The sequence below is a fragment of the Paroedura picta genome, chromosome 9 (genome assembly GCF_049243985.1).
Source record: "Paroedura picta isolate Pp20150507F chromosome 9, Ppicta_v3.0, whole genome shotgun sequence".
NCBI classification, from domain to species: domain Eukaryota; kingdom Metazoa; phylum Chordata; class Lepidosauria; order Squamata; family Gekkonidae; genus Paroedura; species Paroedura picta.
Window position 1 is genome coordinate 67,133,116 of NC_135377.1, and position 24,024 is coordinate 67,157,139.

General features: G+C 46.2%; 1 protein-coding gene across 1 annotated transcript in view; it reads right to left on the reverse strand.

The window, feature by feature from the left end:
* The window catches only part of ELOVL2 (ELOVL fatty acid elongase 2), a 67,479-nt gene that overhangs the window by 12,337 nt on the left and 31,118 nt on the right, over window positions 1-24,024 (reverse strand). Inside the window, exons 3-4 of the mRNA XM_077353197.1 lie at window positions 14,896-15,083; window positions 2,297-2,374 (exon numbers count right to left, since the gene is read on the reverse strand). Of these exons, the coding sequence (XP_077209312.1) occupies window positions 2,297-2,374; window positions 14,896-15,083 (266 nt within the window). The remainder of the gene's footprint in view (window positions 1-2,296; window positions 2,375-14,895; window positions 15,084-24,024) is intronic.

Sequence of the window (24,024 nt, forward strand, 5' to 3'; positions counted from 1 at the left end):
ATGGGAGAGCTCCAAGGAGTTGGATGGGGTTCCTCCAAGGAACCTTAGGGGACATGACGTGGAGGCAGGAAATGGCAAATCACCTCTGAACATCCCTTGCCTGGCTGCCAGACAATCCTCGGATGGCTACACTAAACACGCCATGCAATACATGACAACAAATAAATAATACCACAGTGTTGAAAAAAGGCAACCTATGCTGGGGATTATTAGGGAGGTGATTGAAAATAAAACCGTATTATAATGCTTCTTTATAGATCTATGGTGTGGCCTAATTTGCAACGCCGTGCACAGTTCTGGTCACTGTATCTCAAACAGGGCATTGGAGAGCTAGAAGAGTACAGAGGAGAGCAACTAAGATGATTAAGGTGCTGGAGCAGCTTTCCTTTGAGGATAAACGGAACAGCCCGGTACTTTTAAGTTTAGAAGAGAGATGATTAAGAGAGGGACATGATGGAGGTTCATCAAATTATGCTTGAGAGCAGAGAGAAAGAACAAAGAGAACTTTTCACCCTCTCTCAAAATACTAGAACTCAAGGGCCTCTAATAAAGTTCATGGGTACTAGATTCAGGACAGACAAAAATAAATGCTTCTTTACTCAACAAGGTACCTGGTGCCAGGAATTTGGGAGTGATCTTTGATGCCTCCCTTTCTATGGAGGCTCAGATCATGAGGGTAGCCCAATTGGTGCTTTACTACCTTTGTCAGGTAAGGCTACTAGCACCCTACCTGCCCCTAGAACACTTGGCCACCGTGATCCATGCAACCATCACTTCCAGATTAGACTTCTGTAACTCACTCTATGCAGGCCTATCATTATCCCTGACCTGGAAATCACAATTGGTTCAAAAAGTGGCTGCTAGGGTCCTTATGAGATAATCCTGGAGGACCCATATCCAGCCTGTACTGAGGCAGCTGCACTGGTTGCCGTTTAGCTTCTGGATCAGGTTTAAGGTTTTGGTTCTTTCAAGGGCATCCGTGGCTTGGGCCATGCTCACCTGAGGGACCGCTTGCCTCCTTATGCCCCCCGCAGAGCCCTTTGCTCTGTGGTTTTGAATCAGTTGGTTATCCCCGGCCCCAGGAGGCACACCTGACCTCGACCAGGGCCAGGGCCTTTACAGTCTTGGCTCTGACCTGATAGAATGAGTTCCCAGAAGAACTAAGGGCCCTGACAGAGCTCTCGCAGTTCTGCAGGGCCTGCAAGATGGAGCTCTTCCACCAGGCATTTGGTTGAGACCAGATTAGGAAAAACGGGTCCCTCCTGGTATAGGCCCCCATAGGCTGGACATTGCCAGAAGATCTCCCCCCCCCCCCGGGTGTGGGTGCAGTGGTGGCTGCTATTATAGGGGGTTGATGGGTGGGTGAGGGGAGGTTTATAGAGTGTTTTTTTTTGCTGTATTTTATGTATTTTGTGTGGGTTTTAAATTTTATTGCAAACTGCCATGAGTCGGCGAGATCAGGGAATGGTGGTTAATAAATGTAAACATAAATAAATAAATGACTTAAATAAGGAATGTACTGCTGGAGGATGGCAAATAGATTCATGGAAGATAAATCTATCAGGTGCTACTAGCCATGATGAGTAAAGGAACTTCCTCATCCTGAGGCAGTTGTTTGCTACTGCCAGGAGGGGGAAGACTCAGCCTGGAGACACAGCGCAAGACTGGATAAATGGCTAATCTGATCCAGCGCATTCTTCTTCAGACATTCTTGTCAGGGTTTTATAGTGAAAAACCATACAGAGCATCGCCAGATACAAGCTGGAACAAAAAGGGAAAGCATGGGGAAATAACCAAAAGCCAATGGATAAATCTTAAAAAGGTAAAGGTATCCCCTGTGCAAGCACCAAGTCATGTCTGACCCTCTAGCGTTTCCTGGGCAGACTCAATACAAGGTGGTTTGCCATTCCCTTCCTTAGAAGTGCGGACTGGCATGCCGGGTTCGATTCTGCACTCCCCCACATGCAACCAGCTGGGTGACCTTGGGCTTGTCATGGCACTGATAAAACTGTTCTGACCGAGCAGTGATATCAGAGCTCTCTCAGCCTCACCCACCTCACAGGGTGTCTGTTGTGGGGAGAGGAATGGGAAGGTGACTGTAAGCCGCTTTGAGCCTCCTTCGAGTAGGGAAAAGCAGCATATAAGAACCAACTCTTCTTCTTCTTCTTCCTTAGGGTCATTTGCCATTCCCTTCTTAAGGATCGTCAAAAGGCGGGTAAATGCAATGATGGAAGACAACTGAGAAGGAAGACTATTCCTTTTCGGAGGCCTGCTGGAATCGTTCCTTGTGCCTTACCCGGATGTCAGCTTCTCCGGCGCTGGTAAGGTTCTGGCACTGCAAGTTATAACCTCCTTCCCAAGTGGCAAGAATTAGCTGGAGGAAAAAGCACAAACATCACTCTGAGTAGAGATTCTCACTGCAACGATGAATCGTTGATGCCGTTTTTATAATGCTTTTCATATAACATTCCAAAGCAGCTTACAGTGACAGAAAACATGTTTTAAAAGTTAAGAACCCAGATAGCAGCATTTTAAAACAATCATCATCAACCAAGAACAGAAGCAAAAGAGCTGCACCGGCAGCAGACAGGTTGCTGAGTCAACCCAATAAGCCCAGGGTTACTCCAGAGGGGTCACTCCAGTTGGGGGGGGGGGGGATTGCATTTTTTAATATACATATATCTTAAAAAATTTAACTAACTCAGGGAGAAGTCAGGAGGTCAAATTGGTTTTCTGCTTGCTCTGCAGTGGCCTTGTTGAATTTACAATGGAAAAGAAATGGGAGGGAAGATTTGAATCTGCTGCACTTTTGCCCCCTTGGGGCAATATAGGTAGGTAGACAGATGGATAGATAGATAGGTAACAAAAAGACTTTAAGCCTCAATATTTTTTTTTCTGGTACTTGGATCAGAGTTTTGTCAAGGTGAAATGCGTATAGCAGCAAATATGAGAGCGCACATTAATGAATCTTCTCAAAATTTGTTACGTGCCACCCAGCTGCATAGCAATATAAATCTCTAGGGGGAAATAACTCATTCTGCCTTTCTTTCTTTTGTGCTAACCACAACATCAGTTAATTGTTCTTTGTATTGGCTACTGATGTTGAAAAGATCAGCCAACTTCATACCAACGAGGTGGCAAAGCAGAGGGCTCCTGCACATGTCAGCCCTTTCCCATGGCTTTCCCCATAGGGTAGGGGTGGCCAAACTTTGGCTCTATAGACTACAATTCTCATGAGCTGGCAGGGGCATGCCATGAAACTTAATACAAGTTACTCTTGGGACTTGGATTCTGTTGTCCCGCCGTGCCCAGTGCCCACCCTACCAGCGCTGTGGGAGAAAGGGGATAGCTCCATAACAATCTTTCCCAGCCAGGCTTGGCCACAGAATTCTCACCCCTGGCCATTCCACCAGAGTGTGCCCCACTGTCTTGGGGACCACAACAAGAATCCTTCTCTCACAGTTGGTTTCCTGTGGCTGGGGTGACTGGAAGTCCCCTAAATTAGCTTGAGCAAGTGATACAAGAACAAACCCCCAAGGTTGGCTGACACAGATTACCCCGAAGAAGCGAGTTGTGGGTTGGGGGAGCTTGGAGTAAAGCAGGCTTCTTCAACCAGAGTTTCATGAAATCCTTGGGTTTCTTGAAGGCCCTAGAAGGGTTTCCTGAATGGGTGGGGGTGAATTAGGTTTTTATAGATTTTTTAAAATTTCTTAAACGTTTATTGGGTGATATGACCGTATATGGTCCTGTTGATCTATCCACTCCTTCCAAAATGGCTAATGATGGGCCTGGAGAGGGTGGGGAGGGGAGGAGCCCCAGGTGGGCGTGTCCACAGCTATGCTTCACAGCCATATTCTGCAGTATTGCATCACTTTTGGGGGTTTCTAAAAGCCTCAAGAATGTTTCAGGTGTTTCACAACAATGAAAACGTTGAGGAAGGCTGGAGTAAAGGAAAGTCACCCTAGTATCTCTGGAACAAGTCCTCCAGGGCAGGTTGGGTGGGGGAAGACATGCTGGCACACACAGATCATGCCCCCCCCCCCAAGCTGGGCTAATCACAGTCTTGTTAGAGTTGTTCTGACCAAGCAGTAATATCAGGGCTCTCTCGGCCTCCCTACCTCACAGGCTGTCTGTTGTGGGGAGAGGAAGGGAAGAGATTGTAGATTCCATTGGGCAGTGGAAAGCCTGAAGAATGTTTCAGGGGTTTCTCGACAGCAAAAAAGTTGAGAAAGGCTGGCCTAGTGGAGAACATTTAAGATTCTGGCCTTGATCTGTGGAATTCTTTTCATAGGCAGCCACTACCCCCTGTACCTTACAACCGCTGCAAAGAACCCTTTTGGCTTTACCACTCATTTACCAAGTCCGTATTACAGATGCATGCGTTATTGGTAACTATAGGACTGCCTCAGAACTGGAAGTTTTCCGAAACACATTTTGGAAGTACAGTATACCCTCTGGAGAGAGGGATACCCGGTTCCCTGGTCCTCGTATTCCATTGCTTGCAATCTGGGCCCTCTTTCATCAGCTTTATTGTTGTCGTTTTGAAAGCAATCCATGCACTCCAAAAGGTAATGGCGCCGCTTGCATAATTCAGCACAGGGTTTTTAAAATATGTATCTATTTTGCTGCCAGGGCCGTAACTGATTCCTGACTCTGGCTCCGTGCCTGCACAGCTTTTCACTTGTGTCCTTGGAATCGCAAGACAAATTTCCTTATGGAGAGGCGTCTTGGGATTCCGGTCTAAGGGGGGTTAAGTGCCGGGAGGCTGTTTAAAAAATATTCCCAGAATGGTCATAAAAAAAGAGCAGTGATCACCAGTAATTCCGCTTTTCTTTCTGCACCGTTGCTTTACCAAATTATAGACCTTTACCTTTTATTTAATAAAGAGGCAAAAGTTAAACGTGGGGTTTAGAAGGGGATTGCTCTGCTTAGTGTTGCACTAGGGAATTCTTTAACGATCCTGTCCCTAGCACAGGCCGTCTCAATGAGACCCTGGGGTTTCTTGGCTTACAATCTGACCCTGGGGTTTCTTGACAGCCCTGGAAGGGTTTCCCAAAAGGGTGGGAGTTAACTCATTTTAAAATATATTTTATAAATTTGTTAAACATTTATCAGGTGATATGACCATATATGATCATGTTGACCCACCTCCACTCCCAAAATGACTAATGATGGGCCTGGAGGGGATGGGGAGAGGTCCCAGGTAGGCGTGGTTCCCAATTCTATTCTGCACAATGGTGCCACTCCCAGGCTCGGTTGAACACTGGAGAACGTTTAAGGGGTTTCTCAATAGTAAAAAAAGTTTTAAAAGGCTGGCTTAGTAAATAGTGGTAAGAGGAAAATAATGTCTGAAAGAGTTGTGCAGCTCAAAGGGAGAGGACCCATTTTTTTGTAGAGCAAAACAAAATCACATCTCCCAAGTTAGAAGATGAATGAGGAACGTGGTGTCATGGTTAAGAACCGTGGCCTCTGAAGAACTGGGTTTGATTCTCCACTCCTCCTCCATATGCAGCCAGCTGGGTGACCTTGGGCCAGTCACAGTTCTCTCAGAGCTCTCTCAGTCTCACCTACCACATAGAGTGTCTGTTGTGGGGAAAGGAAGGGACCATAAACCGCTTTGAGACTTTTTTGAGTAGTCAAAAGCAGGGTACAAAAACCCAGCTCTTCCTCTTCTCTTAATAGCAACTGAAGACAAGCTGGCAAGAACTTGCAGCTGTGGAATCCCCACAAATGCAGATGACACAATTTGGGCAGGATGCCCCAGGGGTAGTCAAACTGCAGCCCTCCAGATGTCCATGGACTACAATTCCCAGAAGCCCCTGCCAGCATTTTCTGGCAGGGGCTTCTGGGAATTGTAGTCCATGGACATCTGGAGGGCCGCAGTTTGACTACCTCTGTGCTGGACTGTTCTGAGCCAGCTTTTTGGAGTCAAGATGCAGTTTGACTAGTAATCTAAGGAGTCAATCAAAGGGCTCATTATCTGACATGGTCCCTTAAATGTCAAATGCCAGCTAACAAAACTGTCCAGCGTGTCTGCTGTGCCCCGATGAATGCCAGGGAAGGCAGAGAGGAAGAGCCAGCAGGACAGTTTGGCATACTGACAAACACATCTCCAAGAAACGGAAGGAGCACAGATTTCCTGTTCATTAGAACAGTCTTCATATCGTTTGACTTCATCACCAGCGGTGACGAGGTCAGGGAGTCAGTCAAAGAGGCTGAGGGAGGCCCCACTAAAGGGAAATCTTGGACTGGTCTTTTGCCAAAGGCTCTTCTTCCCCCACATCCCATGTATTACATGTTACCTTCATGCCAAGATTTTATTTCTGGGGCTGGAAAGAGCCATAACTCTGGTCCATTCTGCCCACATTGGAGAATGCCCTTTCAGTGTGCTTTTGCAGCTGGAGTTTCCTGCGTGGGACAGGAAAATCTACTTCTGAAATGCATTGGAAGTGGATTCTCCAACCTGTGTAGTCGACTTGTATCTTCCCTCTTTGCATTATTTCCCCTGTTATTTCCTAACAGTTCAGCACACCCCAGCTGATTTTTCAAATAGGTGCGTTCCCACACAGCCTGATTTTAGTCTCCCTCTGCGTGGAACTGCTTTGCTCGGCTAATAAACCCTGGGCTTGGCCTAGTGTAGATGTCATGTGAAATCACGGTTTTGTTGAAATCGGTACGAGTAATTTCATGGTCCAAACATGGCCACTCCGCCAACTAGGCTTTGTGAGGCAAAGTAAACTAGACAGATTAGACTCAGTCCGGAGTTGTTTTATTAAACACTATTGTCCCTTGAAACCAGCCAGGAATGGTGGCTGGGTCTCTGTGAGAGAGGCTGGGGAAAATTGGAGCAGGCATCAACCAGCAGGCTGGTTGGAGCAGGCATCAAGCAGGCATCAGCTGCAGGAAACCGACTTGAAATACTCTGCTCTCCTTCCCTGGTTTCCCCCATAAGCCGTAGTTCACATAAACCTCCAAGATTTTGAGTGGAAGTTCCTCCAAGGAACGCAGAGACAGGAAATGCATGTCCCTTGAGAGCTAGCATGGTGTAGAGATTAAGAGCAGTGGCTTCTAAACTGGTGAACAGGGTTTGATTCTCTACTCCTCCTCTACACGCAGCCATATGGGTGACCTTGGATGCATCACAATTCTGATACCTCACAGGGTGTCTGTAGTGGGGAGAGGAAGGGAAAGGTGTTTGTATGCAGATATGAGACTCCTTCGAGGAGTGCAAAGCAGGGCATAAAAAACAACTCTTGTTCTTCTTGCCTGGTTGTCAGACAATCCTCAGACCTCCTGCCTACACTACACATCCTGTACGATAAAACTTATCTCAGTAGTCAGGAGATGAGCTGTAATTCCTTTAGACTTCCCAAGTGTCTGGAGAGTTGGGAGGTGCCGACTGAGTATGACAGAGAGCTCAAGGCATTTACACTGAAACAATCAGAACTGTAACCTGAAAGTGCAAGTCTGAATGTTTGTGCTCTGAGTGTCTTTGCTGCATCTGTAGTGCAGCAAGGATTCCCAGCTCCAGGTTGGGAAATTTCTCGAGATCTTGGTAGGGGGGGGGTGAGATTGGGTAGCTGTAGTGCAATGTCTTCTTTTATGATACTTTGCCACCATAGGAGGTGGTGGGTTCTCCATATTTGTAAATTTTTAAACAGAGGCTGGATAGCCATCTGACGGAGAGGCTGATTCTGTGAAGGCTCAAGGGGGTGGCAGGTTACTGTAGATGAGCGATAGGGTTGTGAGTGTCCTGCAGAGTGCAGAGGGTTGGACTAGATGACCCAGGAGGTGCCTTCCAACTCTATGATTCTAAGATTCTATGATTCTAGGTGACAACAGGCAGCTCGCAAGTACTTAATGCAATAGTCAAATTCATGTTAAAACATTGCTGTTTTTCCTCTTTGGGGAGCTGCTTTGTATACTTTCTTTAAATAACAAAAAGGCCTAGCAGACATTTCCTAAATGAAATAAATAAAATGACAACTCATAATAGCCAGGGCATGGGCTAGATTGTCTCCTGGATATTAGGTTACTACCGACCTCTGATGAACAGCAAAACGTTTTGATATTCAGTATTATGGGGAAAAAGCTTTTCCATTCAGATGGCCCAATTAAAAAGCTTCTGTTGTAATGCAAGTAAATGACCTCTGCTCTACAACCAAGTATAAATAGACTCTGCTCATAATGACAGTCTTGTCACAAAAACCCTTGACTGTTTGAATATGTGAGACAGAATGCAAGACGGAAGACAGATGGATATGAGAGAAGCCAGCTATGCATGCTGACTTGGTTAGGGCCAAACCAGGGCAAGCTGTGATATTGATGCCCATCTACAGTTCTAATGTAAGGTCAGCCACTGAAGAAACCACTGATATTTAATAGAGGCATTGGTCCTCCATGCAATCACTGTCTCAATAATTATTCTTATCATGCTAGCTAGCGTGGTCTAGTGGTTAAGAGCAGTGGACTCTAATCTGGAGAACTGGGTTTGATTCCCTATTCCTCCTCCACATGCTGGGTGAGCTTGGCATAGTGACAGTTCCCTTAGAGTTGTTCTTGCAGAGCAGTTCTCTCAGAGCTCTCTCAGGTCCACCAACCTCACAGGGTGTCTGTTATGGGAAGAGGAAGGAAAATATGTTAATAAACTACTTTGGGACTTCTTTGGGTACTCAAAAGTGGGGTATAAAAAACCAGCTCTCCTCTAATTCTAATTAGGAGAAAGATGGACAAGTATTGAGTTTAGGATAAAAATGCTGGTAGTATTCTGACAAAGGGAGCTTTTACTCTTGAAAGTTTATGACCTGGAGATCTTGTTGGTATTTTAAGGTGCTACTGGAGCTGAATCTCGCTCTTCTACTTCAGACCAACACAGCTACCTACCTTAGGATGCCAGCCTCCAGCAAATACAGCTCAACTTCAGACTACAGAGATCTGTTCCCCTGGAGAAAATGGATGCTTGGGAGGGAGGGAGGGCATTTGTATGGCATTGTACCCAGCAAAGATCCCTGTCTTTCCCAGATCTCCAGGAGTTTCCCAATCTGGAAACGTAGACCTGGCAATCTTTATCCACATGAAATGGGTAATCTTCTGTGAGTGCTATTTTGCTGACAATATTCAACATTCTGATTTCCTCCTAGGTGAGTGGTTCAGTAACAAAAAATCACCTTTCATGCACCTTATGTCCAAGAATATGTTTTGCAGTTTTGTGACCAGCAAAAAGGTCTAGCCGCTTGAAGCAACTGCTTCCGATTCAGATGGGAAATGACAGTATTACAGGGTTCAGCCACATTTCAGAGGAGGGCTCTAAATAAACTTCCCAAGGATTCTTCCCAAGTTTCCCCACCATATAGATTCCCAGTTCTCCGCTGCTACTAGAGGAAAAATCATCCCTCTTTCTGGTAGGGAAAGCATTCAGCAGGCAAAGTTTTTGCTGGCATGGAATAATGGTGAACTTGATGCTGCAGGTGTCACGTTAAGGGCTTCCAATCCGGCTAGCAGTCCATCCCCAGTCGTTCCTTGCAGCCAGGTTATCCTCACTCCCCTCTCCTCGGCAACGATAAACCCACGAATCCATGTCAGTTTCAATCACAATGAAAGCAGCATTAAGGCAGGGGGGGAACCTGGAGGATTTCTCTCTGCTATTCCTTCTCCATATTTCCGACTTCGGCAACAACAGTCCGATACTGAGGCAAGGGTTAAAGAAGTACAATTTGCGCTTCTGATATTTTCCCTGAACGGCTTGAAGGCAGGCCTAGGGAAGCCAGCTGGGAGAGAAGATACGGCAGGGTCCAAAAATAGGCAGCACGTCGGACTGTAAGACCAACCCTGACAACATGTCAAATATACAATCCGTGTGCCAAGTATAAACGCTCTAGCACAGCAAGTGTCAGCTTATCTCCTGGGCACTTAAGAGACCTGCACATGCTGGAGAGGCAAATGGAAGTCTATGTCTGGAAGCCAACATGCATTTGCCTGCATTCTGTTGGACCCAGGCTTGTTTCGGCTGATACAGATAGGAACCATTCCCTTACTGGTTGCATTCCGTTCCTTACTGAACTCCAAACAGGTCTTCTTTTCCATTTCATGTTAGTTGGATTCAGCATCCTCAAAACTTTCCCTGGGACTATAACTACTCCTGAGGTCTCTATTCATGCACAAGAAACATGGACAGAACGGGCCTGGGACAAAGAACAGGGAAACGCTCTTGATGTTATTCAAATAACGTTACTCCTTCCTGACTGAGATTTGCCTCGGAGACTTACAGTGCAATTCTGTGCACTTACTCCAGTCAACGCTGGAAGGAATGGGCTCAGGAGGGGGTTAGTCTGCCTAGGATTGCACTGAGGGTCTTCTGAAGATGTTGCAGGACTTGTCTACTTGGAAAAACATTTAGTGATTAAATCTTAGCACCAGTGTTAAACAGAAGTCCTATTTTGGTCTGCATAGAGCAGGGGGGCTGCGAATTGTGACTCTCCGGACATCCATGGACTACATGCTGGCAGGGGCTCATGGTAATTGTAGTCCATGGACATTCGGAGAGCCACAGTTTGGCCACTGCTGGAACAGAGAGCACTGCTTCTGTTTCAACCGGGTGAAGGCAGAATGGGTTGGAGCAGGACTAGCAAACCAGAGTGGCTGTTGAAGCAGGGTCCACGTTCCTGCTTTACTCAAGAAGTCTGAGAACTCACCACTCCAGGGCTCCTGTGGGCTGAAGCCCTGCTTTCTATGTAGGTTGACTATTTTTAGATGATCTTCGAAGAGCTGCAGTGTAATCCTGGGTTTTAGATAGGCCACTGAGATATAAGACGGCTGGGACTTAAGGACGCAAGTGGCCTAGAGACCTCAGATGCTTGCAAGTGGTCGAAGTAACCTCCAAAACGTGGCAATGGCTCATAGCCACAAAGGAACATATGCCAGATGGCATATAGAGAATGTCTACAATTGCAGAATCACAGAAGGAAGAAGTTGGTTCTTATATAGAGAATGTCCAGAACTGCAGAATCGCAGAATGAACGCTTCAGTCAGGAGGAGCTCCATGTTTTGGAGGAGGGGAGACTGGGCACCAGAGCCCACCAGTCATGCCGCACTTTCTACCCACTCCCATGTGAGCCCGCACTTGCCTACGTATCCTTTTCCGACTTGCAGATCTTCCCGCCACCTGCATTCCCAGCTGCCAACGTTGCCTCTATGCCTTTTGGCTGATGGTGTTAGGCAGGGCGTGCAGTTGGAGATGCTGTCAAGGAGCACCACCACTGAGCATCACCCATATGTTCTTCTCCAAGGCAGCTTGCTCAGCAAGGAGCAACAGTCGTGGAGCACATATGAGCAGGTGGGGGATGGGAAGGAGGCAGTCAGGGCATGTGGAGGATGGAGACTGGTAGCAATGGGCCCCACTAAAAGCCCTGAGCCCTGGCACCTGCCATTCATTCATTCATTCATTCATTCATTCATTCATTCATCTCTCTCTCTCTCTCTCTCTCTCTCTCTCCTTCCTCCCCCCCCCCCCTTTCTCACAGGGATTCAAGGGAGATAACCCATTGGGAGTCAGTACAATCAACAAAACAAGACGTTCAATAACTAACACATTAGGCTATCAGTAGTCTGGAACCACCAGAAAGAAGTAGAAGCTCAGCTTCAGTATTCACATAAGACAGTAAGTGGTATAGACGGTGAGGGCTGTTCGTAGATGGGATATGCGGCCTCGGAGGGTGGAGGAGCCTCCTTCGTTGGAAGTTTTTAGGAGGAAGTTGGATGAACACCTGTCAGGAGTCCCCGAGAAGGTGGGGGGCTGGACTGGATGGCCCTTTGTGGTCTGTAGGATTCTAGGATCCTGCTTACAATATGCTATATGCAGCAGTTCACAAGCCACTATCATTTACCCAAGTAAATTTGTGAGCCATTTTGTACAGAACAGCTGAATCACCTGTGCAGAGAAGCCGTCTTGAATAGTTCAGTTTTGCAAGAGTTTGTGAAAGGCAGGGAGAGTGAGAGCAGGTCGTTCCACAAGGCAGAAGCCTCAATGGGGAAAACACGTGCTATCTGTCCTCATTCTTTGCTTAGCTCTGTGTCTTTGGGTGTTCAACAGCGGCATAGAAAATGTTCAACACTATCAAAGAGTGCAATGGAATTCAGGGGCTTACTGTAAAATATAGGAATGGACATGACCACATGAAACTGTCTTATACTGAATCAGACTCTTTCTCTAGGCATCGAGGTCAGTATTGTCTACTCAGACTGGCAGCAGCTCTCTGAGGTCTTGAGGAAGTCTTTCCCATCACCTGCAGCCAGATCCTTTAACTGGAGATGTTGGGGATTGAACCTGGGGCCTTGAAGCTGATGCTCAACCACTGAGCCCCAACTGCAGCTGGATATGAAGTTCAATATGAAATTGGGAACCGGACATTTTGGAGCTTGTGAAATGCACAGAAGGAGCTAGGAACACAGGACTGGATCCAGTGGTACGCAAACAGAAAAAAAAAACCTACTTAGTGTACTCTACTGGCAGAAGTGACTGCACAAGATCCTGTGCAACAGATTCCACTTCCACCTAAATTTGCTCTTATACACAATGACCTACAAAGAAGATCTTGTGCAACAATCTTCTCCCGCTTTCATACGGCACCTCGGAGATTCCCTTTGAGAATGGGCTGCTTGGGTCACTTCCTGAAACCCCAGCTTTGGTTGCTCAGCATCTCGTGCAAAGCGGAAGCACAAATATTGCTACGATTAGCTTGCCTTACTGCAAACAGCTACTGTGGTCCCTTTTCCTGTGTTTCTTTTTGCACAAGTACCCCAGAAGTGAAGATGTGCTTTGTCCAACTGATAATCTTTTATTCTACAGGACTATGAAGGAACAGATTGCAATAAGGTGGAGAGGTTAGGTGTGGTCAGGACATTCAACTGGGTTGTTCTTCATCTTATGTGTTTGTAGTTAATGTATAAGCAGGGCTGCCAAGAGCCACCATGGGCCCCCAGACAATGATTCCATCTGCCCCCCATATGATCTTATCCAAACCAGATATCATTAACAAAATGAACAAATTGCTTGGCTTGCTGTTACTATGAATCTATAATAATAAAATAATTGACCTGCCTGTCAATGTATATTTATTTATTTACATCCTATTTTTCTCCCCAATGGGACCTAAAGCAACTTACATGATTTTCTCTTCCCCCAGGTTATCCTCACAACAACCCTGTGAGGTAGGTTAGGCTGATACTATGTGACTGGCCAAAGGTCACTGTGACGAACTACCCTTTCTATAACCTTAGAAGTGCTGTATAGAATAAAAGATTGTGAAAGGTTAATTCTTCACTCAAACAGAGAGCCTTGAATGACAGGCTTCTCCAAGCAATCTGATTGGTTAGCATCAGCAGAGCAGAGAAAGACTTGAGAGCTGCATGCAGAGGAGAGAATCAGTCAGATTTTTGCCTTGATTGGGTCGAGTATGATTTCAGCCTAAGCTGAGAGCAGTTTAACACAGAGAACTGCCGAAAAGCTGGCAAGGAAGTATGGGAAGTAGGTGAAGATTCCCATTTGGGCCAAGGAAAGGGAATAGATCTTTTACAGAGAGAAGAAAATTCCCTACCCAGTCAAACAGGGAATTAGCTCTAAAGATTGCAGAGATCCCTGGTCTGGTGTGATTAGAATATGCCTTTAGAGACCTTAAGAGTTAGTTAAAAACTCAAGATGAGTACCAGCCTTCTGGAAACAAAAAGAGTTCATGATTACACAAAGTATGCTGAAGTATTTGGGGGGAACACTGGAACAAAAGCCTCTCAACATAAAGATTTGTCACTCTTAACAGCTTAAGAAACTCTTATTAGCCTGGAATATAAAAACTAAAATCTGATATTTGTCCTGGTTTTACCTCAGAAATTTCAACCCCTGATTTCCCCTCTAAATTAAGTACAATATTTTGTTGTTTTTCAATTTCAAAACGCCTCAAGTGCCATTTAAGTTCTTTAAGTTAAACAGGGTTCCTAATCCTCTCAGGTTCTTGGGCTGACCCAACAGCCAAAATACCATACCGTGACAGGGTGGGACAGCCAGAATTCTTCAGCAAAGAAGAAAATGCATGACTAAGATAGCTCATCAGGAAAGGCAAATAAAAATGGAGGGAAAATCTGGTCTCTGAGGGAGGGAAGTGGTGGGACCATCATAGGCACGCAGCAAGCTTCCATGGCAGAGTGGAATTTGAACTTGGGTTTCCCAGATTCTAGTTTGACACTTTAACCACTACACATTGATAGGCATAACTCATCAGAGAATAAAGCTAGGAGACTCAAAACTGGCCACTAGCTTAAGGATAATTGTGGTCCAAACTGATAGACATTGGACAATCCTAGCCCAGGAAAGAAAAATCGCCACCACACCATGCATTTTGCAACCGAAGCCTATCCTCATGACAGACAACATATAATAAGAGTTTTTAAGCAACCTGGCATGTTTCTCTAAGACACAGATCCTTAGTAATAATGAACCAATGTAATAATGAACAGCCCAATGCCTGAATTGTAACTTCTGTTGCACATGTGGGCACGAACCAGCTCCTGAACCTTTGTTCATGACGAATTTGGGTTGGTTCATGGTTTGTGAACAGCAGCCTGGCCACAAGGCAGAGTTTAGAGTTTCATGGGTTGTAGCTGAATGGGGGAAGCAGGATGCTTCAAGCCACTTAGCTGTTTAGATCAAAAACAACTGAGTAGTGGGAGTAGTCTGGTCTTGCAGCTCGGCTGTTTTGGCAACTTGTGGGAAGAAGGAAGCAGGGGTTTAAAACGTCAGAATTGCCAGCCAATGTGACTTGGGAAGAAACCAAAAATCTTAGTAAATATCAGTCATCTGAACTCAGGGCCCAAGAGCATAATTGTGCTGCAGTTAAGGGGACTTACCTCTACAAGCATGTAAAACGAAAGCATTGTGACTCCCAGGTTATATACAATGAGGAGACCCCTGAGTGAAAAAGCAGGCCTGTTCTTCATAAATGCGGTGCCCAGCCATATCGAGAGCAGATATCCAACAGTCAGTAAAAAAGTAGGCAGATAAGAATCCAACATGAGCCATCCTCGGACCCTAGGATCTGAGAGAAACAAAACAAAATGTAAAGGACTTTGTGTGCATATGTCTTTCCTTTTCCTGCAACACAATCATGAATGGCCTGGGCAATTTCCTAACAGCAACACCCCCCCCCCCTGATCTTTGAATTCCACTCCTATTGCTGTGTTCTCAAAAATGTCTATGTTACAGCTGCCAACCTCCATGTAGTGCCTGGGGATCTCTGGCTGTTACAACTGATAAAACTGATGAGTTATTGCTCCAGGTGACAAAAGTTCAGTTCCCTTGGAGAAAATGGTAGCTTTGGAGGGTAGCCTCTATGGCAGGGGTAGTCAAACTGCGGCCCTCCAGATGTCCATGGACTACAATTCCCAGCATTCGCTGGCAGGGGCTCCTGGGAATTGTCGTCCATGGACATCTGGAGAGCCGCAGTTTGACTACCCTTGCTCTATGGTATTATGACCCATCCGCCCAGTGCCTGCCCAGCGCCCGCCCAGCTGGGAAAGGCCGAGGGAGGACCAGCCCTGCGGCTGGGTGGAGCGGATGCTGGAGCGGCCTTTCTCCTGCCCCTTCAGGCGGCCACCTGCATGTGTGTGCCTGCCACCCACGCCTCCACCCTGCCTGGCTGCGACGGGCGGGACACACCTGGGATTTTTGGGGAACGTTGTGGGACGCAGGACCATTCCTGGAAATTCAGGACGGTCCCGTGAAAACCGGGACGTCTGGGCACCTTACCCATGAACCAATCAGGATGAAGGAGGAGACTATTTGAAAAGTACCAAGAAGTTCCTAATCTAACTATGCTAAACACACATCTTCTCTGATGCCCTTTGCAGGACACTCTTCACATGCTTCAGAATCATGCCCACTACAGTTCTTGCATATCCCAACACTACAGAGGAAAGCAACAGCAGACCACCTCTGCTACTCACGTGCCTTGGAAACCCCATGGCAGGGTCCCCGTAAGTTGGCTGTGATTTGACAGCACATTATATCTATGCACTGGTGTTTCCTTTAGTTATTAGGAAGAGGAGATGGGAAGAGCTGTTTATTGATATACTGCTTTTCACTCAAGCTGTTTTTTTATGCCCCAAAGGAGTCCCCAAGTGGCTTACCAACAGCTTTCCTGTCCTCTCCCCACAACAGACGCTCTGTGAGGTAGATGAGACTGAGAAAGCTCTGATCTATGAGACCAGTTCTAAGAGAACTGCAAGCAGCCCTGGTTGCAGATGGAGGAGGAGTGGGGAATCAAACCTGCTCACCACTCTTTATCCACTCCACCATGCTGGCTCTCCTTAAAGAGAAGTAATATGTCACTTATCTTAGTCATAATATTCTTCAACTGGTTGCTATGAGTTCTGCTACATTTCTTAAGCTCCCAATACCCATTAAATGAATGACATCAATTATGCATGTATGGGGAAACACAGATTCTGTGTTTGCAGTGAGCCATGTCAATGCAACTCATATACTTCTTTGTCAGATTTGTATTTCAAACTTCCACTGGGAGATTAGGACAATGTACATATTCATTTTAACCTTACAACCACAATGAACTGGCCAAAGAGGTCTTCCAGCCCAAGGTTAGTACCAGATGCATTGCATCATAAATAATCAAATAATCTGGACAAGTCTGCAAGGACTGGGGCAGTGGAAGGACTGGAGAGAGATGAAATGGGTAGGCGGTAACAACATACTCTGACTTCAACAGATAAATGCCTTGCAAAGTGGGGCCTCTCATTTTATTCTGGGGGTGTTCATTAAGGATACCCAAACGCTGCCCTTGGAAAGCTCACATTTTATGTTTTTAAATAAATAATGATTTAAATCAGTAAATGTACCAATGTTTTTCTTATTAAGCAACACTTTGCAAGATGATTTTAGATCTGACATTTGCTAGATTCTCTGTCCCATTTGACATTCTTTTTCTCGGTTTGAACCTTCCATGGGGAATCACAGGACTCTTGAGGCACTAGAACCAAGTTCTGATCTGTTGACACCTTTAAGGCTAACAGCATCTTATTCAAAGTATAAGCTTTCGTGGGCAAGATACAGTGAAATGGACGTTACCAGTCCATACATTCAGGCTAAGGGTGAGCAGTAAGTCAGGACAACAAAGATGTTTAACAGATCAGTTGTGATAATAAATGTTGGAAATGTGTAGATAAAGTTGGTTCTTTCTATCACATGTGGTGGAAATGTGAAAAGCTGTATAAGCATTGGGCTAAGGTTCATAAAGAGCCTCTTATGGCACAGGGTGGTAAGGCAGCAGAAATGTTGTCTGAAAGCTCTGCCCATGAGGTTGGGAGTTCAATCCCAGCAGTCGGCTCAAGGTTGACTCAGCCTTCCATCTTTCCGAGGTCGGTAAAATGAGTACCCAGCTTGCTGGGGGGTAAACGGTAATGACTGGGGAAGGCACTGGCAAACCACCCTGTATTGAGTCTGCCATGAAAACACGAGAGGGCGTCACCCCAAGGGTCAGACATGACCCGGTGCTTGCACAGGGAATACCTTTACCTTTGAGGTTCATACAATAATGCAGAAAATGTGGGACTTGAATTTTCCTCTGAACCCTGATTATATGCTACTAAGTCTACTGCAACAGTGCCTTCCAACACATACAAGAAGTCTATTCTTTTATGCGACAATGGCAGCAAGACTAGAAAATGGAAAACGCAGGAGCTACCGTCAATAGAAGACTGGTTGAGCAAACTGGCAGATTTCGCCAAGATGGCTAAATTGACATTAACTGTTAATGGAAAATCAGAAGAAGCTTTTCACGAACAATGGGGTCCCTACTTGAACTATTTAAGAAAGTAAAACATACGGGAAAAGGAGGGGGTTCTAATATGCTTAGATTCTAAATAATTGCTTCACAGATGTTTATTATATGTATCTATTCTGTTTCTATCTTTTTTTGGGGGGGAATTTATATAAAAAAAAGATGTTTAACAGATCCAAGGACCTTAAACATTCTGCTACTCCAGGCTAATATGACTACCAACCGAGGGATTCTTAGGAGAACCTGCTGTGTAAGTGTTCAGAAGCAGCACAAGAAAACATGTGACAAACTAGGCTGTATTCATTACTAACAAGAGTGAGAAAAGGAGCAAGACTATGGTAAATTGACAGCCGGTGCTATAACATTATCCAAAAGTATCATTGTTCACAGACAGCATACCAGATGCAGGAGTCTAATGCCTTCATACTCTCCTTCTATGCTTCCCCAAAGCATCTATCTGGCTACCTACTGCTAGGAACAGGAGACTGGAGAAGGACCTTTGCTCTGAGCCAACAAAGCAGTTTTTATGTTTATTTGCCTAGTTTTGCATCATCTCCCATTTAAGCTCTATGAGCTTGTAGGTTTGTCTACAAAAACAGGGGGGGGAGGACTTGTGGCCCTAGGTTCAGGGGAGGGAGTCAAGGTTCAAAGGGGGAAAACTGAAGCAGAAAACCTGACAGGAGGAAAAAACCCTACAGGCTTCAGCTTTTATTGGACACAATCACAGAAGTATTGGCAAAATAAAGGGCAGGGGTGGCCAAACTGTGGCTCTCCAGATGTCTGTGGACTACACTTCCCATGATCCCTTGGCCATGCTAGCAGGAGCTCATGGGAACTGTAGTCCACAAACATCTGGACAGCCACGGTTTGGCCATCCCTGGATAGGGCATTGATCCAGCATTGGACCTGTTAGTTGTTGACCCCCACTATCATCCACCTGGGTAAGGAATGAGGGATGGCAACTCCTGGGTCCCACATGGGTGCAAGCCACTCCTGGAGTTTCCTTTCCATCTGAAGATGGGAACCAGACAACAACTAGGCTTGCCAATCTCCAGGGGGCTCCTGGAGATCTCTTGCTATTGCAATTAATCTCCAGATGACCAAGTACCCCAGGAGAAAATGGCTGCAGTGGAAGGGCAACTCCAAGGCATTTACCCTACTGAGGTCACTCTCTTCCCCAAACCCCACCTTCCTCAGTCTCCACCCCCCACAGGTCTCCTGGTATTTTCGAACTCAGAGCTGGCAACCCTACCAACAGCCCCGAAGCTGGAACTGGCAACTCTAAAGCTGCAGCCAATTGAAGAAAGGCCCCAATGATGGCTGACTATGTCTGGAAGAGTGGATCAGAGGGAAGACTCTAATTCCTAGGTCCTCCTGGAAACTCTGCCCCATCCCGGCCAGCAAGTGCCTGATTTGCTGACCTGGGCTGTAGCCAGGGTCCATCCATGCCCCTTGCTGCCCCTGCAAAGCCCCTTTCACTGCCTCCTAGCCCAGCAATGGCAAGAGTGGCCCCGGGGCTGTCACTTCTCAGAATTCCACATAAGAAGAACAGCTGGGGTTTTGTACCCCACTTTTTACTGTCTGAAGGAGTCTCAAAGCGGCTTATAGATTAGAGGCTGCCACTCTCAACCACTTAATACGTGATAGTTTCTCTTTCGACCCACAGCAGAATCCCGATAGCTCCACTGAATGTGTCCCCCAGATCCTCTGTAGCTTTTTCTTATACCACAACAAAGGAAATGTTTCCCAAAACTGTTTCCTCCTGTGGCAAAGAACAGGCCATGAATATCGACTTAATGCCTTTTGCCCCTCAAGTAAGCTTTCCGTTCAAGTGAGCAAACTGGCACAGGTAGCCTGCTTGTTACTAAAGTGCCTTTAAAGAGCCCTTCAGAGCTATAATATCTATTGTGTGGCTTTTATGAGCCACGACGGCTTTCGGGCAGCACACTGTGGACAGAGAGATAAATAAAGCTGAATATCTGGAGACTATCATTATCCTTTGTTTGAAGTAACAGCCAGTTTTGCGAATGTCTTCAAGAGACATATTCAGTTAGGTAAACATCGGCTTCTATTGTTTTGTTTTACGTTTCCAGTGCTTGGAACACTTTAGAAGACAGAGGAGCTGCAGAATAACATTTCCAGTAGTCAGAAGTGGATTTTCATTGCTCTGCACACTTCTTTTTTTTTTTTTTTTGGCCTCTCCTTATAACCAGGAGATATAACCTAAATAATGCAAAATTAATCAATAATACATGCAGTCTAAATAGTGCAAAGAGAGATCATGCACCTTTGCTAAAACTGTATGATGTATAGTGGCTGAAGAACTCAGATTGTCTTGGAATGAAAAGCAGATGCAACGAAGCATGCATTTTTGGATCATTACATATTTAAACCATATAATTGATCTGGATTGCCCAAGAAACCCCGATCCTGCCAGACCTTGGAAGATAAGCAGGGCCGACCCTGGCTAGTATTTGGATGGGAGACCAACAAGGATTTGGATGGCAGTTCCCCCAAGGAACACTAGGGGTCATAATATGGAAGCAGGCCATGGCAGACCACCTCCAAACATCCCTTGCCTGGCTGCCAGACAATCCTCCGATCTCTTGTACTTGACAATCCTTGGATCTCCTGCATAATGTTTCTGCCTGTTTCTGCTGTGCTCACTCCCACCCACCTCCAAGCAAGCAACAACCCCAAAATACAATACAGAGCCATGTAGCACAAAGATCAAGGGAGGGGAGGTAGGAGGGGAGCCCAAGGCCTTTTCAGACCTGGCCCCAACCTGGGTATAAATTACATGTAGCTTTTGTTCCAATCCCAGGTTGATTCAGTCCCTGCTGTCTACAAAGAATGCGATTTCCGTTTTGATTTTGGGCGATTTAAAGTTTCCTTCTGCAGCAAGAAGGATTGATCCGGAGTGACCCTACCTTTATTGTGCAATATCTTCGAGTGATTTTAACCCTCAATATTTTAAGATTCGGATAGAGAAAGCAGGCTGTTTTGAATCTGGGCTCTGCTCCATGGTAGAGAACCCCTGATTGACCAAAGCTGCTCATGTGACAAGCTTGCCTTAAAGGAGAAGTTCTTAATTTCTCTCAACTTCTGTCGGTCTTGGATTTTTTTCTTTCTCCTTTGCCTTCTTTGATCCTCTCCCCTCTCTCCCCCTTCAAGAAAAGAAATAAAGAGGCTGTGCTTGGCTCCCCACCCCCTTCTGAACCACCCTAACCACATGCAGAACACTTTTCTGTTTCAATGGGGGGGGGGGAGAGAGGAAGACCCGAGTTCAAATCAATCTGAATTCAACAGGATTGACAATGGAATAAACAAAGTAAGTGCAGACTCTGATCTGGTGAAGCAGCCTGCCAGCTGAGATCCAAGCCCTGAAGGACTTACTACAGTTCTGCAGGGCCTGCAAAATCAAGGCGTTTCCACCAGGCTCAGGGCTGAGGGTAGATGCCTGCTGTCGCTGGTCTCCTGGTCGACCCCATTTCCCTTCCTCAAGTAATGTATTTTTAGGACGGCTGGGTTTGTCTTTTAAATTTGAAGTGTTACTCATTTTTAATAATGTTATTCATATTTATTCTTGTTCATTGTTGTTAGCCGCTCTGAGCCCACTGCAGCACAGGCGACGTATAAACTGAATTTATAAAACAAATAAATATCTACTGAACTATGGGTTGTCTTGGCTAGGGTTTATGTAGCGCTAAGGAAGGGAGCCAGTGTGGTGTCACGGTTAAGCAGCTTCTAATCTGGCAAGTCCGATCTGATGCCCTGCTCCTCCACATGCAGCCAGCTGGGTAACTTTAGGCTCATCACAGCCCTGATAGAGCTAGGCTCATTCCACACACAGAGGATAATGCCCTTTCAATGTGCTTTGGCAGCTGGATTTTCCTGTGCGGAACAGGAAAATCTACTTCTAAAGTGTATTGAAAGTGCATTATCTATTGTGTGCAGAATAGGCTGTGTTCTGACTGAGCAGTCCTGTCAGAGCTCTCTCAGCCTCACCTCCCTCACAGGGTGTCTGTTGTGGTGAGAAGAAAGGGAAGGCAATTGTAAGCCGCTTTGAGATTCCTTCAGGCAGTGAAAAGCAAGGTATAAAAACCAACTCTTCTTCTTCAAGACTGTGTATGGCTATAATCAGTATTCTGTGTTCTGCCAGGGCACTCATGACCAGGACTCCACCTCCGAGTGGGGGGGACCCATCTTGTCCCTTGGTATGAGCACCTATGGGCTATGCTGTGGTTTTTGCTGACGTAGCTACCTGCCGGCTTGGGGGGATGGTTCCAGGCTGGGATAGTTTAGGATGCTGACTAAAGCTTGGCGGACCCCTTGGCAGACCCCTTCCCCCCAAAGCTTCTGTGACTTTAGGATCCCCCCCCCCGCCATTGCACTTCTAATGTTGCAACACAAATGTTGCTGCGAGTTTTTGTGCAATGAACAGACACAATTATGAAGTAGCAGAAAACATTATTTGTGTATTTGTTTTTGTCTTCACCGGCAAGCAGACAAGATACGTGTGCCTCTGACTCCCGGCACAGTGGCTGAAAAGATGAAACTGGGGATTAAACGCTTTATTAGGTCAGCTTCCTGGCCAGCCCTTTAGACTATTGGATTAGAACAGTTCAAAGATTATGCAGTCGATGGGGGCTGCAGCCATCTCCGAGAGCAACAGGGGAAGGAAACTGGATGATTTTCAGTCAGTTTAGTTCTGTGGTCGCCACAAACTTTTAAAATACAGGCTGAAATGTGGTGCAGTGGTTAGAGTGGCAGATCAGGACTTGGAAGGCCCAGGTTCGAATCCCCACTCGGCTGTGGAAGCTTCTTTGGTGACCTTGGGCCAGTCACACACTTCCAGCCTAGTCTACCTCACATAATTGTTGTGAGGCTAAAATGGAGAAGAATGATGTCAGCGGCCATAGGTCCCAATGGGGGAAGAAGACAGGAGATAAATGAAGGAAGCAAACAAACCAGGCTGATAATGTCAGTGTCCGTTTACGCGGCATAAGTTGACATGGGAAAGGGTTATTCAAGAGCAAATAAGCTGCTGTTGGCAAGCTCCAGCTCTCCTGGGAGTACAACTGACCTCGAGGTGAGAGAGACCAGCTCAACGTCCACTATGGAAGCTGGACTCTGTGACATTAGACCCCAAGCAGACCCACCCCTCCCCAAACTCTGCCTTCTGCAGACTCCATCCCTAAAATCTCCAGGTATTTCCTAACCAAAAGCTGGCAACAAGGCACAGCTGCTTCCAAGTGGAACTTGGGGATCCCCCAGAATTACAGCTCATCCCCAGACTGCAGAGATTAGTCCCCTTGGAGAAAATGGATGTATGGATGCCTTGGAGGGTGGACTCCATGGCATGGCAAGTCCCTGTCCCCCCATGAGTTTCCCAACCTAGAGAGGAAACCCCATCCTCTTCGGCAGTCAGGGGGGGGGATCTAGCAACATTGCTGGCAGCCCTAAAACAGACAGGTTTTTGCTGTTGTGTTGTTTCACCTTCAACAGGTTACTCATCAAAGATCTTCCAGTGCGTGCAAAGTACGCATTCTTCGTGGCCTAGAAAGCGTTCTTTTCCAGCTCCATGCTCGTATGGGGAGGGGGGGGGACTGAAGCAGCACCGGCAACAGCTGCCTCAAGCAGTTCTCCCGACCCTTCTTCCACACAATGAGTTCAAGTAAGAAAGATGCCAGCACCTCTCAGGATCAAGCAAAGGACTGACGCAAAAGAAAGGCTGGCGCTCAGGTCAGTGACCCGGGGATAACAGGAGCGATTTGCTGTTTAATGCATTTAAGCGCCATCGGCCGCAGCCAACGAAATTTCAGAAAATGTGACGATGGTGGGATCGTTGGGGTGGAGAAGAGCGAAGGATTAGTCAATTAAAATTATGAATCAGAACCAAGTGAGGGTTTTTTATATACTCTAGGGCCCAAACAGACATAATTGTCAAAATAAGCCTGAAGACGGTGCTGCATAATGGCTAAGAAATTGGATATGAATTCGCAAAGGGTCATCAAAGGAATGGCTTGCTTTTATATTGTTAATCTGTCATTTTAAGCCAACTCAAGCGGGACTCGGACAGAGCAGCACAGAAAGCTCACAAATAAATGTGTAAATGGAGGAGGAAACAAACTGGCCACCAAGCTGAAGCCCCGTAGCATTGTCAACCGACCGACCATCTCCC